Source organism: Pipra filicauda, unplaced genomic scaffold, assembly GCF_003945595.2.
Source record: "Pipra filicauda isolate LSUMZ 115617 unplaced genomic scaffold, ASM394559v2 scaffold1412_size14388_pilon, whole genome shotgun sequence".
In the NCBI taxonomy this organism is placed as follows: domain Eukaryota; kingdom Metazoa; phylum Chordata; class Aves; order Passeriformes; family Pipridae; genus Pipra; species Pipra filicauda.
Genome location: NW_024103888.1, coordinates 1 through 14,390, shown reverse-complemented (window position 1 = coordinate 14,390; position 14,390 = coordinate 1). Strand labels below are relative to the sequence as shown.

The 14,390-nt window shown below is 61.5% G+C and overlaps 1 protein-coding gene across 1 annotated transcript; it reads left to right on the top strand.

Annotated features, from left to right (window-relative positions):
* Positions 1-6: 6 nt before the first annotated feature.
* Positions 7-14,386, top strand: LOC113989741 (neurobeachin-like protein 2; the record flags this gene model as incomplete). The annotated part of the gene is made up of 29 exons (XM_039378587.1): positions 7-20; positions 707-813; positions 1,748-1,825; positions 1,925-2,008; positions 2,129-2,227; positions 3,134-3,705; positions 3,794-3,926; positions 4,008-4,127; positions 4,207-4,537; positions 4,645-4,727; positions 4,833-4,925; positions 5,231-5,402; positions 5,868-6,001; positions 6,098-6,257; positions 6,328-6,430; positions 6,920-7,073; positions 7,198-7,356; positions 7,426-7,585; positions 7,741-7,826; positions 8,054-8,716; positions 9,483-9,661; positions 9,735-9,894; positions 11,161-11,298; positions 12,556-12,861; positions 12,952-13,101; positions 13,644-13,801; positions 13,883-14,007; positions 14,156-14,276; positions 14,362-14,386. Coding segments are annotated over exons 1-29 (4,860 nt in total), but the record flags the coding sequence as incomplete, so codon positions are not given.
* Between the last annotated feature and the right edge of the window lie 4 nt (positions 14,387-14,390).

Below are 14,390 nucleotides of genomic sequence, written 5' to 3'. Positions count from 1 at the left end.
CCTGCGGGTGCTCATGCTGGGTAGGTGCTTTGGGATGGGGTTTGGGATATGGGATGGGGCTGATCTGTGCTCCCCATCAGCCTATGCATGCTCGTACTGGGTAGGCAGTTTGGGATGGGGTGTGGGATGTGGGATGGGGCTGATCCATGGTCCCCATTGGCTTGTGGATGCTCGTGCTGGGTAGGTGGGGTGGTTTGGGATGGGGTTTGGGATGTGGGATGTGGCCAGGGCTAATCCATGCTCTCCATCGGCTTGCGGGTGCTCCTGCTGGGTAGGCACTTTGGGATGGGGTTTGGGATATGGGATGTGGGATGGGGCTGATCCGTGCTCCCCATCGGCCTGCGGGTGCTCCTGCTGGGTAGGTGGTTTGGGATGGGGTTTGGGATGTGGGATGTGGCTGGGGCTGATCCATGCTCCCCATCGGCCTACGGGTGCTCCTGCTGGGTAGGTGCTTTGGGATGGAGTTTGGGATGGGGTTTGGGATATGGGATGTGAGATGTGGCCGGGGCTGATCCGTGCTCCCCATCAACCTTTGGGTGCTCATGCTGTGTAGACAGTTTAGGATGGGGTGTGGGATGTGGGATGGGGCTGATCCGTGCTCCCCATCGGCCTTCAGGTGCTCATGCTGGGTAGGTGGTTTGGGATGGGGTTTGGGGTGTGGGATGTGGGATGTGGCCGGGGCTGATCCGTGCTCCCCTCTGCACAGACGCCATCCCGGCCATGCTGAGCTGCGAGGACCGGCCGGTGCTCCAGGCCACCTTCCTGAGCAACAACTGCTTCGAGCACATCATCCGCCTGCTCCAGAACAGCACGGTACGGGATGGCTCCGGGATGACTCCGGGATGGCCTCCGGCCTCGGCTCCAGCCTCGCCATTCCTGGCTCTGACTTATCCTGGGACAGGGTGGGATGTCCTTGGTGACGCCAGGGTTGGGCCCCTTCACCGCCATCCCCACCCTTCCTGGTTCTAAATGATCCTGGAATAGGGTGGGATGTCCCCCTTGGTGACATCTTCATCTCCATCCTCACCCTTGCTGGTTCTAAATGATCCTGGGACAGGGTGGGATGTCCCCCTTGGGGATGTCTTCATGTCTTCACCTCCATTCTCCTCCTTCCTGGCCCTCAGTGATCCTGGGACAGGGGGGATGTCCTCCCCCTTCTTGGTGACACCAGCATTGGGCAACTTCATCTCCATCCTTTCCTGGTCCTAAATGGTCCTGGGAAAGGGTGGCATATCACCCCTTGGTGACATCCTAATCCCCATCCTTGCCCTTCCTGACCCTAAATGATCCTGAGACAAGGTGACATGTCACCCCTCCCTTGGTGACACCTGGGTTGGGCACCTGCACCTCCATCCTCACCCTTCCTGGCTCTAAATGATCCTGGGAAAGGGTGGCATATCGCCCCTTGGTGACACTTTCATCTCCGTTCTCACCCTTGGTGACACCCTTATCTCGATCCTCCCTGGCTCTAAATGATCCTGGGACAGGGTGACATGTCCACCCTTCCTTGGTGACACCAGAATTGGGCACTTGCATCTCCATCCTTTCCTGGTTCTGAATGATCCTGGGACAGGGTGACGTGTCCCCCCTTGGTGACACCTTCATGTCCCCCCTCGCCCTTCCTGACCCTCAGTGATCCTGGGGCAGCGTGGCTGTGCTGCAGCAGCTCCCATGGGGTGGGGCCCCTCCGAACCCCCTTCCCTGTGTCCCTGTGTCCCTGTGTCCCACTCCCCCCCGTGTCCCACAGCTCTACCTCGGCAGCTCACAGGAGGCGGGCGAATCCCGGGACGAGGTTCCCACACGGAGCAGGGATGGCCTGCAGCAGGTACGGGATGGGGCCGCCCCGTAACCCGACCCCCAGGCGTGGTGGGGTGTCCCCTCCACCCCAGGGCTCCGCTGACCCACCGTTCCCGTGTCCCCGCAGGGCGGTGCCGGCGGCTCCGACGCCATCGCGGTCCACGCCCTCGGCGTGCTCACGGCCATCATGAGCAACTCGCCCTCGGCCAAGGTGGGCAGCCAGCCAGGGGACACCCCGAAAGCACATGGGTTGGGGCGTTGTCACCTGCCCGGGTGGGCCAGGGTGGGAGCAGCGGGTCCCGCGGGGTCCCACGTGTCCGTGTGCTTGCAGGAGGTGTTCAAGGAGCGCATCGGCTACACCCACCTCTACGAAGTGCTGAGGAGCCAAGGGCAGCCCACCCAACGCCTGCTCCAGGAGCTCCTCAACATGGTGAGCCTTCCCACTTCTCCTCCCTGCTGGGCACTGGCGGTTCCTGGCGGATCTCAGCCCCCCCCTCCTCACCCCTCAGTTCTCTCCACCCACCTGGGTTCCCGTCAGCCTCATCCCAAGGGGTCTTGGGGTCATCTTTAGGTTGGAGTCATGCTCAGCTTTGGGGAGTTTTGAGCCCTTCTGGATGTGGAACTGCTTGTTCTGGTACTGCTGGACACGGGAGGGTCTCCAACGTGCTTCATGCATGAGGGTCTCCAACGCCTTTGATGTGTGGGGGTCCCTGAGATCCTTGATGTACAGAGGTCTCCAAGATGCTTGATGTGTGGAGATCTCCAAGATCTTTGATTCATGGAGGTCTCCAAGATCTTTGATTCATGGAGGTCTCTGAGATCCTTGATGCATGGAGGTCTCCAAGAATTTTGATGCATGGAGGTCTCCAAGAATTTTGATGCATGGAGGTCTCCAAGACCCTTAATGCAAAGGATCTCCAAAACTATTAATGCATGAGAGTCTCCAAGAATTTTGATGTATGAGGTGTCCAAATCCTGGATGCACAAGGATCTGCCAAATTCTAGATGTACAGGATCTCCAAAAGCACTGATGCACAAGGGTCTCTCATGTGCTTGATGCACGAGGTCTCCAAAACTCTTGATGCACAGGGGTCTCCAAGACTCTCGGTAGATGAAGGTCTTGATATACTGGATGCACGGGAGTCTCCAAGGGTTTTGATGCACGGGAGTCTCCAAGGGTTTTGATGCACGGGAGTCTCCAAGGGTTTTGATGCACGGGAGTCTACAAGGGGTTCGATGCACAAGGTCTCTGCTTCCAGCCCAGGGTGGCCTGGGGGATGATCCGACCCTCTCCACAGGGTTGGAGCAGCTCCAAACACCTCTCATGTTCCAACAGGCAGTGGAGGGCGACCACAGCTCCTTCCCGGTGCGTCCCATCCGCAACGAGCAGCCCCTGCTGATCCTGCTGGCCTGGCTGCCGGCACTGGAGTGCCGGGATCTCCAGGTCTTCCTGTCGGGGTGGCTGCGGCGGCTCTGCGAGGCCTCCCTGCCCAGCCGCCTCACGTGCGTCAAGGCCGGCATGGTGGGCTCCCTGCTGGGCGCCCTGGGCACCGAGCCGGCGCTGCCCACTGCCTGCTCCCAGAACCTGCTGGAGCTGCTCCGGGCGCTGGGCAGCCTGTCCATCCGGCCCGGGGAGCTGCGGCAGCTGCTGCGGCTGCTGCGGCACGAGCGGGGCCGGGGGCCTCATCCCTACGTGTGTCCCGTCATCCGGGCGCTCTCGGGCATGGCCAGGGCGGAGGGGCCCCCCCGGGCGCTGCAGAGCTTCGACCTGAGCCCGGGCATGGCCGGGATCATGGTGCCCACCATCCAGAAGTGGCCCGGAGGGGCCTTCGCCTTCCACGCCTGGGTGTGCCTGAGTGAGGAGGAGCCGGAGCCGCCGGCGAGGCCGAAGAGGAGGCAACTCTACAGGTGATGGTGGATGGAGGGGCTGGGAGGGGCTGAGGTGAGGATGAGGAGGGGCGGCACCACCATCCCCACCGTGTTTCTCCTCCACCAGCTTCTTCACGGCCGGGGGGACGGGCTTCGAGGCGTTCTTCACCGCCGGCGGCGTGCTGGTGGTGGCCGTCTGCACCAAGAAGGACTACATGACCGTGGCCTTGCCGGAGTTTGCCTTCAACGACTCGGCTTGGGTGAGCATCGTCCCCGTCCCTGTCACCACCGGGGGGGCAGTGAGGCCACCGGGATGCCCTGACCCCCCTCCCTGCCCCCAGCACTGCGTGGACATCGTGCACGTCGCCGGGCGCCGGCCCTTCGGCCAGAACGTCGTCAGCGTCTACGCCGACGGGCACCTGCGGAAGACGGCGCAGCTCCGCTTCCCCTCCCTCCACGAGGTGAAGGACCCCCCCCCGACCTGGCCAGACCCCTCCCCATGGATGATGGGGGGCTGAGCAAGACCCTTCTGCCTTCCAGTCCTTCACCTCCTGCTGCATCGGCTCCGCGGGGCACCGGACCACCACCACGGCTGCCACGGCCACCAGCCACCCGCCGGCACCCCACGGCCCGGAGCTGGTCTTCCCCTCACACCCTGTGCTGGGACGCTCCCAGTCTGTCCCTGCCACCCTCGGCCCCCACTCTTGGACCCCCACTCAGCTGCCCACGGAGGGGGTGGTGGCCACCACGGCGGCCGGGAGCCAGGACATGGAGTGGGGCAGCCCCACCTCCCTGGAGGGTCACCTGGGCTCCGTGGCCATCTTCTGTGAGGCTCTGCAGCAGGCCCAGGTCAAGGCTCTGTTCTGTGCAGGTACATCAGGGTGGGACATGGACATCTGGGGGATGTCCACAGAGGTGCTGGTGGCAACCAGGCTCTCCTTCAGCGTGTCCCAGCTCACCCCAGTCCTCCTCTCCCAGGCCCGAATGTCATGTCACCATTTACACTGGAAGGGGACCTGGTGGAGCTGAGCAGCAAACTGCTGCTGTACTACACCCCCCAGGTGAGGAGAGACACCCCCCCGGGGACAGGGACAGTGCTGCGAGCCCCTGTGCCCTGAGGGACATCTCCAGGAGCACGGGGATGCTCCCATGGTGCTCTCCTCTAGGCCTGCAGGAACAACATCTGCCTGGACCTCTCTCCCAGCCACGGCCTGGACGGGAGGCTGACGGGGCACAAGGTGGTCAACTGGGACGTTAAGGTACGGTGGGCACAGGGTGACACATCCACCCCCCGGCATGGAGGCAGGTGGGGCTCTCCTGGGCTGCAGGCCCAGGGCAGGACACCCACAGGGTGTTGGTTGGACCCTGCAGAGACTCTGCATGTGGTGCTGGGTCCACCAAGGACCTGCATGACCCGTGGGTCCCCTGAGGACCTGTCTGCCCTATCCAGGGTGGGCACCGTGGGTGGTGTAGGGGAACAGGTGACTTTTGGGGACTCCAGGTGGCTGTGCAACCTCCTCCAGCGCCCAGCAAGACCTCTCCCCTCTGTCCCTCCCTCCCTCAGGACGTGGTCAACTGCGTGGGTGGGATGGGAGTGCTCCTGCCCCTGCTCGAGCAAGTGGTGTCCAAGAAGGAGGAGCCCGAGGACGAGGAGGAGACCAATGACTTGGTGGGGCCAGAGCTGACGTCCTCCAGGAACGCCCAGGGCATGCTCATCCCACTGGGAAAGTCCTCAGGTGAGGAGTTCGGGGTGTGGAGCAGGAGTCAGGTGATTGGAGGTAACCACGGTGCCGTGGAGGTGTTCCTGGTGTCCACCACAGACAGGAGAGGTCTTGCCTGAGGCACCACAAGGTGTGGGGGTAATGGAGAAGGCACTTCTGACATTGTTATGACCCAATTAGTCATGAACAAGCAGTTCTGGGAAGGTGAGGGTGGCTCCAGCCACCTCCGGGTTGCCTCTGGGTGGAGTCTTTGATGTCTCAGAACAGGGCTGGGTCCGTCCAGGAGCCTTTGGCACGAGTGGAACGTGCTTCCTCCTGACACCCAGCTGCTTATTCCCAAGCTCAGAGCAACAGAGGTTTCCACCTCCATAAATGTGAGGAAAACAGGAGAATGGGGTGAAATTGGAGAGCAGAGTTGGTGGTGGGGTCTCCAGGAGGGTGTTTGGGTGGGCCCAGGGCTCACAGCTCTGTGCCTTGCAGAGAACAGGCTGGAGAGGAACAGCGTGGCCGCCTTCCTGCTGCTGGTGAAGAACTTCATCCAGCACCACCCCGTGAACCAGGAGAGCCTGGTGCAGTGCCACGGGCCGGCCATCATCGGGGCACTGCTGCAGAAGGTGGGGGAGCTCCCAAAACTCCGTCCTGTGATCCCCGGCGTGGCTCCCAAGGGGGTGGCAGGAGTACAAGTGTCCCCTCCCTCCCTCCCGTGGCAGGTCTCCGGCGCTCTGCTGGACATGAGCACGCTGGTGGCCTCGCAGATCCTCATGGAGCAGGTGGCCTCCGAGGGCAGTGGGCTCCTGCTGCACCTCCTGTACCAGCATCTCCTCTTCGACTTCCGCATCTGGAGCAACAGCGACTTCGCCGTGCGCTTAGGTGGGACCGGGGGCTGGGGGTGTCCCCCATCCCCACCCACCCCCAGGCCCCTCACACCTTCTCCCTGCAGGCCACATCCAGTACCTGGCCAACGTGGTCAAGGACCACAAGCAGCGCATCCGTAAGAAGTACGGGGTGCAGTATGTCCTCGACTCCATCCGGACCTACTACGGGTGAGCCGCGGGCGGAGCCGGGACTGCGGAATGCTGGTGTGGTGGTGGGAATGGTGGGCTTCCCCCCTCCGAGCTCCAGTGTGGGACAGACACCATTTTCTAGGGGTAACATCCCTCCTTCTGGTGTGGGAACATTGTGGGGGCAGGATCTTCCGCTCCAAGTGGCCACATCCCATCCCCAACCCTGTGCCTGGCTCCCAAATCCATCCCCAGCATCTCTCCCTCAGCCACCAACAGCGTGATGGCTTCTGCAATGAGTTGATGCCCTTCTCTTGTTTGCTGTGTTGCTGCATGTCTGTGGTACGGGGGGTGCTCACCCCCTGCAGAGACCCAAAAGCCTGGGGCAGACATTTCCCATGGGCCAGAAGATCCCTGGATGTCCACGTGGGGCTGCCCTGGAGCTCCTCAGGCTTCATGGCGGGATTTGGGACAGTGCTGGTGATGGGTGACAACGTACTGAACATGTCCCCATGTGTGTCTGTCCATCAGCACCTCCAGGGAGAAGACCATGGCCACTGATGACATCAAGACAGTGCAGACATCCCTCTTCAGCCTGGTGAAGGATTTCTTCTGCCGGAGCTTCTCCGGGGAGGAGATGCAGAGCTTGCTGAGCTACCTGGCTGGGGCCCAGGACGAGCAGCAGGTTCGTCACCGAGCCACCCTGCTCCCCAAACTCTTCAGTGTGCTGTGGGCTGGGCTGGCACAAGCCACTGAGGTCATGGTGGGGCACTTGGAGGGCAGTGGACAACCAGCCCCGTGTCCTGCAGGTGTGTGGGGCGCTGGAGGTGATCCACAGCCTGCTGAAGGGCTCACCTGCCCAGGAGCAGCTCTTCGCCTTCCTCTTCGAGCCGGGCCAGGTGGAGGTTCTCTTCTCACTGCTGGTGCAGAAGAAGTTCTCGGATGAAGTGCGGGAGAGGGTCTTCAAGGTAAGGCGGGCCCCCGGCACCAACCTCTCACCGTCCCCAGTGAGGTGACACCTCTCACTGTCCCTCCAGATCCTCTACAAGATGCTGAAGTACGAGAAGGTCCCTGAGCGCAGCAAGAACCGCCTGAAGCTGAAGGACATCGGGTACCATGGGCTCATCTCCTACCTCAGTGACGTCCCCAGCTCCATGCTGCTCTTCCGCTGCCTCTCCGAGCAGGTCCTCGGGGCAGGTACCGTGTCCCAAAAATATACACTCCAAAACACGTGCCATGGGATCACTGCTGGTGGCTTCCCACAAGGCTCAGCCGGTCTTGGGACTGGGATCTTTGGTGGCTTTTGGGGACAGCAGGTGTCCCACTGCTGTGCTGTCTCTCCTTGCCCGCAGACCCTCCCAACTACAAGGACCTGGTGGCCGTGGTTTACCTGTCCCACCGGGCTGACCTGACCGTCCGGCTTGACCTCTGCCGCAAGGTGAGGGGACAGAGGTGTCACCCTGGGGCTGAGCTCCCTGGGCACCCAGCCATGCCCAGACATGGTGGTGACCTGTACATGGATGTACCAGCATGGAAGAGGTGCAGCCCCAGCACCTCGTGCCGGTGATGGAGGATCTCGGGTGCTCAGGACCAAGGATCCAAGCATCAACCCATCAGGAGCTGGGGCAGCAGCATCAGGTCTCCTCCCTTTTCCTTCTCCTGCAGCTCTTCCACCTGATCTATGCTCAGCAGGACCTGGTGAGGCAGCTGGCCAGGCTGGCTGGCTGGCAGGACACCCTCACCAAGCTCTACGTCCGGGAGTCGTACGAGTCCCGCCAGCACAGCCTGAGCACCAGCGGGGGCTGCCCGGAGCTGCTCCGCCTCTCCGACCCCCCCGGCAAGGAGGGCACGAGCCCACCGCCGGCCGAGCTCCAGGAGCTGGATGTCTTCCTCCCACTGGGATACGAGGCCTCGGACCAGGAGCTCTCCGAGGGCTTCTCTGACCACTCCATCTCCCCGAGCGGCCGCATCAAGTCCTTCCACTCCTACAACTTCAAGTCTTTCGACTCCTCCGACCGGGCCAGTCGCTCGTCCTCCAACCCCGGCGACGGCCCCCCCTTCGACGGCGTCTACCACCCGCTGTCGCCCTTCTCCACCTCCCCCTTCGACCTGGGGCTCGACCTGGCCAGCACCAGCTCCGTGGCCACGGCCGAGAGCGGTGCCCAGACCCCTGGCAGCGGCCCCGGCACCCCGTCCCCCCTGGAGAGCTTCAAGCCCTTCCCGGGAATGCGGGCGCGCAAGAGCTCCAGCCTGTCCAACGTCCTGGACGAGAGCAGCTACCAGGACGTGCTGCCCAGCGACAACGTCTCCAACACCAGCAACCCCCAGGTGAGCCCCAAACCCTCGTACCCACCACCCCGGGGCGCTCTGGACACCAAGCTCGCAGTTTGTATGGACAGACCGGGAATGAGAGGCTGGGAAAGGAGTGTTGGGCAAAGGCCCTGGGGGTCCTGGTGGTGCCAGTTGTCCCTGAGCCAACAGTGCCCTGGCAGCCAGGAGGGACATCCCTGTCCTGGGGGCATCAGGGAGGGGATTGCCCCGCTCTGCTCTGCCCTGGGGCGGCCTCACCTCAACATCGGGGCAGTTTGGGGGGACACAATGGAAGGAAGGGATTGAGCCATTGGAGAGTGTCCAAAGGAGGGAACGAGGATGGAGAAGGGCCTTGATTTGCCCTGTGAGGACACTGAGGGCACTTGGTGTGTTCAGCTGGAGCAGAGGAGACTGAGGGGAGACCTCACTGCAGTTCCAACATCCTGGGGAGGGGCAGAGGAGGGACAGGGACTGAGCTCTGCTCTGGGGGGACCAGGGACAACAGCCAGGGAAGGGCTGGAGCTGTGTCAGGGCAGGCTCAGGTTGGATCTCAGGGAAAGGTTCTTCCCCCAGAGGGTGGTTGGCACTGACCAGGCTCCCCAGGGCAGTGGGCACAACCCCAAGGCTGCCAGAGCTCCAGGAGGGTTTGGACAACACTCTCAGGCACATGGTGGGATTGTTGGAGCGTCCTGTGCAGGGCCAGGAGTTGGACTGGGTGATCCTTGTGGGTCCCTTCCAACTCGACACATCGTGTGACTCTGTGACTCTCCCTCTCCCATGGCAGCAAACCCCCGAGGAGGAGCTGTGCAACCTCCTGACCAACATCATCTTCTCAGTGACGTGGCGCGGGGTGGAGGGCTGGGACGACGCGGCCTGGCGGGAGCGGGGCCAGGTCTTCTCGGTGCTCACCAAGCTGGGCTCGGCCTGCGAGCTGGTGCGGCCCCCGGACGAGATCAAGCGCAGGTGAGTCCCGCCCGGCTCCTGGGGGGGGATCCCAAGGGAAAAGGCCACCCTGCGGAGCTGTGCTGTCCCCCAGCCTCCTGGAGATGATGCTGGAGTCGGCGCTGACCGACCTGAAGGAGTCGGGGCCGGGGGCCCTGCCCGGCCTCACCCACAACGCCCTCAAGCTGCTCCGGCTGCTCCAGGACTTCCTCTTCTCCGAGGGGCACAACAACCAGGCCCTGTGGAGCGAGAAGGTGGGTGGGAATGAGCGGGCATTCCTGATCCCAGACCTGGGCTCTGGGCCCTACTGCTAATGCCTGATCCCTGGTGTTAGACCTGAGCCTAAACCTGCCCTACCTGCAGCGCTTGAACTTAACCTTAGGATATAACCTGGGCCTTAACCCTGACCTAACCTTAGGAAATAACCTTGGCCTTAATCCTAACCTAACCTTAGGAAATAACCTTGGCCTTAATCCTAACCTAACCCCTGATCCCTGATGATAGACCTGAGTCTAAACACAGCCTTATCTGCAGCGTTATCTAACCTTAGGAAATAACCTCGGCCTTAATCAGAAACTGTAAGTCAAAACCTAATCCTAACCTTAGAAATAACCTCAGCCTTAATCCTAAATTTAAATCAAACCCTAACTCTAACCCTAACCCTAGAAAATAGCCTCAGCCTTAATCCTAAATTGTAAATCAAACCCTAACTCTAACCCTAACCCTAGAAAATAGCCTCGGTCTTAATCCTAAATTGTAAATCAAACCCCAACCCTAACTTTAGGAAATAACCTCAGCCTTATTCCTACAGTGTAATTCAAAGCCTAATCCTAACCTTAGGAAATAACCTCAGCATTAATCCTAAACTATGAATCAACAGTAGATCCTAAACCTTAACCCTACATCCTTGTCACAATCCCCAACCCTTAATCCTAATTTTAACCCTAACCCTACACCCATACTAAAAACCTAAGACATCCTAAATACTGCTCTTAAAACTTAACCCTCCTTGTCATAAAGCTCAACCCTAACCCCAGTCCTATACCTCAGCCCTAGTCTCAATCCTCATCCTAAACCTTAACTCTGCATTTTTGTCACAAAGCCCAACCCTTAATCCTGATCTTAACCCTAACCCTACCCCCTTACTACAAACCTTAGGCCCAGCCTTAACTCACAACCTGTCACGTAACCATACCTCCTAAATCCTAATCCTTAAACCTTCATCCCCACCCTAAACCTCACCCCTAAACCCAGTCCTATACCCCAGACCAAATCCCAGTCCTAATCCTTACCCCTAACCCTTCACCCTTACTATAAACCCATTCCCTGAGCCTGATGCCCGAACCCAGACTAGTTTGGAACAACCATTATGAGTTGGGTTCTACCCTACTCCAAACCCTAATCCTAAATGCTACCCCCAACCCAAACCCAAAGCCGAGGGGTGCTGGGTGCTGGGATCAGCCCTGGGGGCTGGAGAGGGGTGGGATCCGTGCCCAGGCGGGGTCTCGCCGTGTCCCCAGATCTACGAGGGGGTGAACAGCCTGCTGGACAAGCTGGGCGTGTGGTACCACCTGGCCAATGGCACCTCCGACCTCAGGGAGATGGCCCAGGCGGGGCTGCGAGTCCTCGTGGGCTACATCCTGCTGCAGGACCCCCAGGTGGGTCACCCCTCCCTCCCCTGGGGCTGCTGCCATCCCAACCGTCGGGGTGGCCCCGTCCCCGTGTCCCCTGTGCCCCCAGCTGGGCTCGTGGTGGGATCCCAGCCCTTGGAATGGCCCCATCCCCATGTCCCATGTGCCTCCAGCTGGGTTGTGGTGGGATCCCAGCCCTTGGAGTGGCCCCATATGATATCCCATGTCCCCCTCAGTGGGATCCCAGCCCTTGGAGTGGCCCCATATGATATCCCACGTCCCTCCCAGTGGGATCCCAGCCCTTGGAGTGGCCCCATATGATATGCCAATGTCACACTCAGTGGGGATCCGCCCCTTGGAATGGCCCCACATATTAATATCCAATGTCCCTCCCATTGGGATCCTCCCTTGGAGGTGCCCCATATGAAATAATCCAATTCCCCCCAGTGGGAGCCCAGCCCTTGGAATGGCCCCATATGATATCCCATGTCCCCCTCAGTGGGATCTCAGCCCTTGGAATGACCCCCATATGATATCCCACATCCCCCTCAGTGGGATCCCAGCCCTTGGAATGACCCCCATATGATATCCCATGTCCCCCTCAGTGGGATCCCAGCCCTTAGAATGGCCCCATATGATATCCCATGTCCCTCCCAGTGGGATCTCAGCCCTTGGAATGGCCCCCATATGATATCCCATGTCCCCCTCAGTGGGATCCCAGCCCTTGGGGTGGCCCCATCTGATGTCCTGGTGGAATCCCAACCCTCGAGGTGGCCCTATCCCATGTCCTCCCAGCTGGGCTCATGGTGGGATTCCAGCCCTGAGGGTGGCCCCATCCAATGTCACCTGTCCCTCCAACTGGTCTTGTGGTGGGATCCCAGCCCTTGGAGTGGCCCCATATGATATCCCATGTTCCTCCCAGTGGGATCCCAGCCCTTGGAGTGGCCCCATATGATATCCCATGTTCCTCCCAGTGGGATCCCAGCCCTTGGAGTGGCCCCATATGACATTCCACATCCCTCCCAGTGGGATCCCAGCCCCTGGAGTGGCCCCATATGATATCCCACGTCCCTCCCAGTGGGATCCCAGCCCTTGGAGTGGCCCCATATGATATCCCATGTCCCCCTCAGTGGGATCCCAGCCCTTGGAGTGACCCCATATGACATCCCACGTCCCTCCCAGTGGGATCCCAGCCCTTGGGGTGGCCCCATATGACATCCCACGTCCCTCCCAGTGGGATCCCAGCCCTTGGAGTGGCCCCACCCCATGTCCATGTCCCCCCAGCTGCACTCCCTGGCCTACGTGAAGCTGCACAGCCTCCTGCAGACGTCCTCAGCTCCCAGGAAGGACGAGGCCTGTTACCTCCTGGGGAAGCTGGAGACCCCCCTGCGGCGCTCGCTGGAGGCCAAGTCGGAGACGTTCTCCTGGCTGGTGCCCATCATCCGCACGCTCATGGACCAGTGCTACGAGACCCTGCAGCTGCAGCTCTTCCTGCCCTCCCTGCCCCCCACCAACGGCAGCCCCACCTTCTACGAGGACTTCCAGCTCTTCTGCACCACCCCGGAGTGGAGGGGCTTCATCGAGAAGCACGTGGGTGTCATCGCTGGGGGAACACCCGGGTGATGGGTGGTGGGTGTGAAGCCCTTGGAAACACCTCTTCCCTCCTCCTGGTTTCCCCAGGTGCAGCCCACCATGGCCCAGTTTGAGATGGACACCTTTGCCAGGAGCCACGACCACATGTCCAACTTCTGGAACGCCTGTTACGATGCCATGATGAGCAGCGCCCAGCGGCGGGAGCAGGAGAAGGCGGCCAGCCGCAAGATGTTCCAGGTCCTGCCTGCTCCTCACCCCTGGGATGTCACCTGGGGGTGTGCTCCTCCCCCCTGGGATGTCACCTGGGGGTGTGCTCCTCACCCCTGGGATGTCACCTGGGGGTGTGCTCCTCATCCCTGGGATGTCACCCTGCGAGTGTGCTCCTCATTTTGGGGATGTGCTCCTCACCCCAAGGATATCATCCAGGGAATGTGGTCCTCGCCCTGAGGACATGTTCCTCATCCTGGGGACATGCTCCTCACCCCTGGGATGTCACCCTGGGGATGTGCTCCTCACCCCTGGGATGTCACCCTGGGGACATGCTCCTCACCCCTGGGATGTCACCCTGGGGGTGTGCTCCTTGTCCTGGGGACGTGCTCATCATCCCAGGAACTTTATTCCAGGGACATCATCCCAGTGATGGGCTTCTATCCCCGAGCACATCATCCCGGGGTCATTCTCCCCACCCTGGGGGTGTCCCCCATGAACACACTCCTCACTTCAGGGTTGTCCCCAAGCCCCAGCCCTGCTGTCCCTTCACTCTGGTGCTGCCTTGGCAGGAGCTGGTGCTGGAGCCGGTGGCCAAGCGCTCCAAGGCAGAGAACGCCCGGCACAGCAACGTCCTCAAGCAGGCCAACAACCACCAGAGCACGGTGCTGAAGCAGTGGAGGTCCCTGTGCCGCCTGCTCACCTCGCCCCGCTCCGCCTGGGCCGACCGGTGAGCGCCCGCCCCGTCCCTGGGCAGGGGGGGCACAGCCGGGGGTCCCCAGGGTGCCTGAGCCCCCCCCGTGCCCCCCAGGAACCCGCCGGAGGTTCGCTGGAAGCTGTCGAGCGCCGAGACCTACTCGAGGATGAGGCTGAAGCTGGTGCCCAACCTCAATTTCGACCAGCACTTGGAGGCCAGCGCCCTGCGGGACAACCTGGGTGAGGCTGGTGGCACCGGGGCACCCGGGGGACCCAGGGGCATAGAGATGGGCTGGGAGCTGTCATGGACAGCCTGAAATTTGGGGGCCCTTCTCAGGACTTGTCCCCCAGCTCTGGGAGCACCTGCTGATCCCCCTTCTCATTTCAGGAGCCGAGCACCTCCAAACCCCCGCCGAGCCCCTCCCGCTCGCCATGGCCAAGGAGGCCAAGGTGAGCGAGCTGGAGGACGACCAGCTGGCCGAGGAGGACCTGCCCGTGCTGGACACGCAGTGAGTGTCCCCGTCCCTGCCACGGTGCCGGCTCACCCGGGCTGGGGGTGTCACTGGGGTGTCCTCACCCCGCTGTGCCCCCCAGGGCCGAGCCCAAGGAGCAGAGCCAGCGGG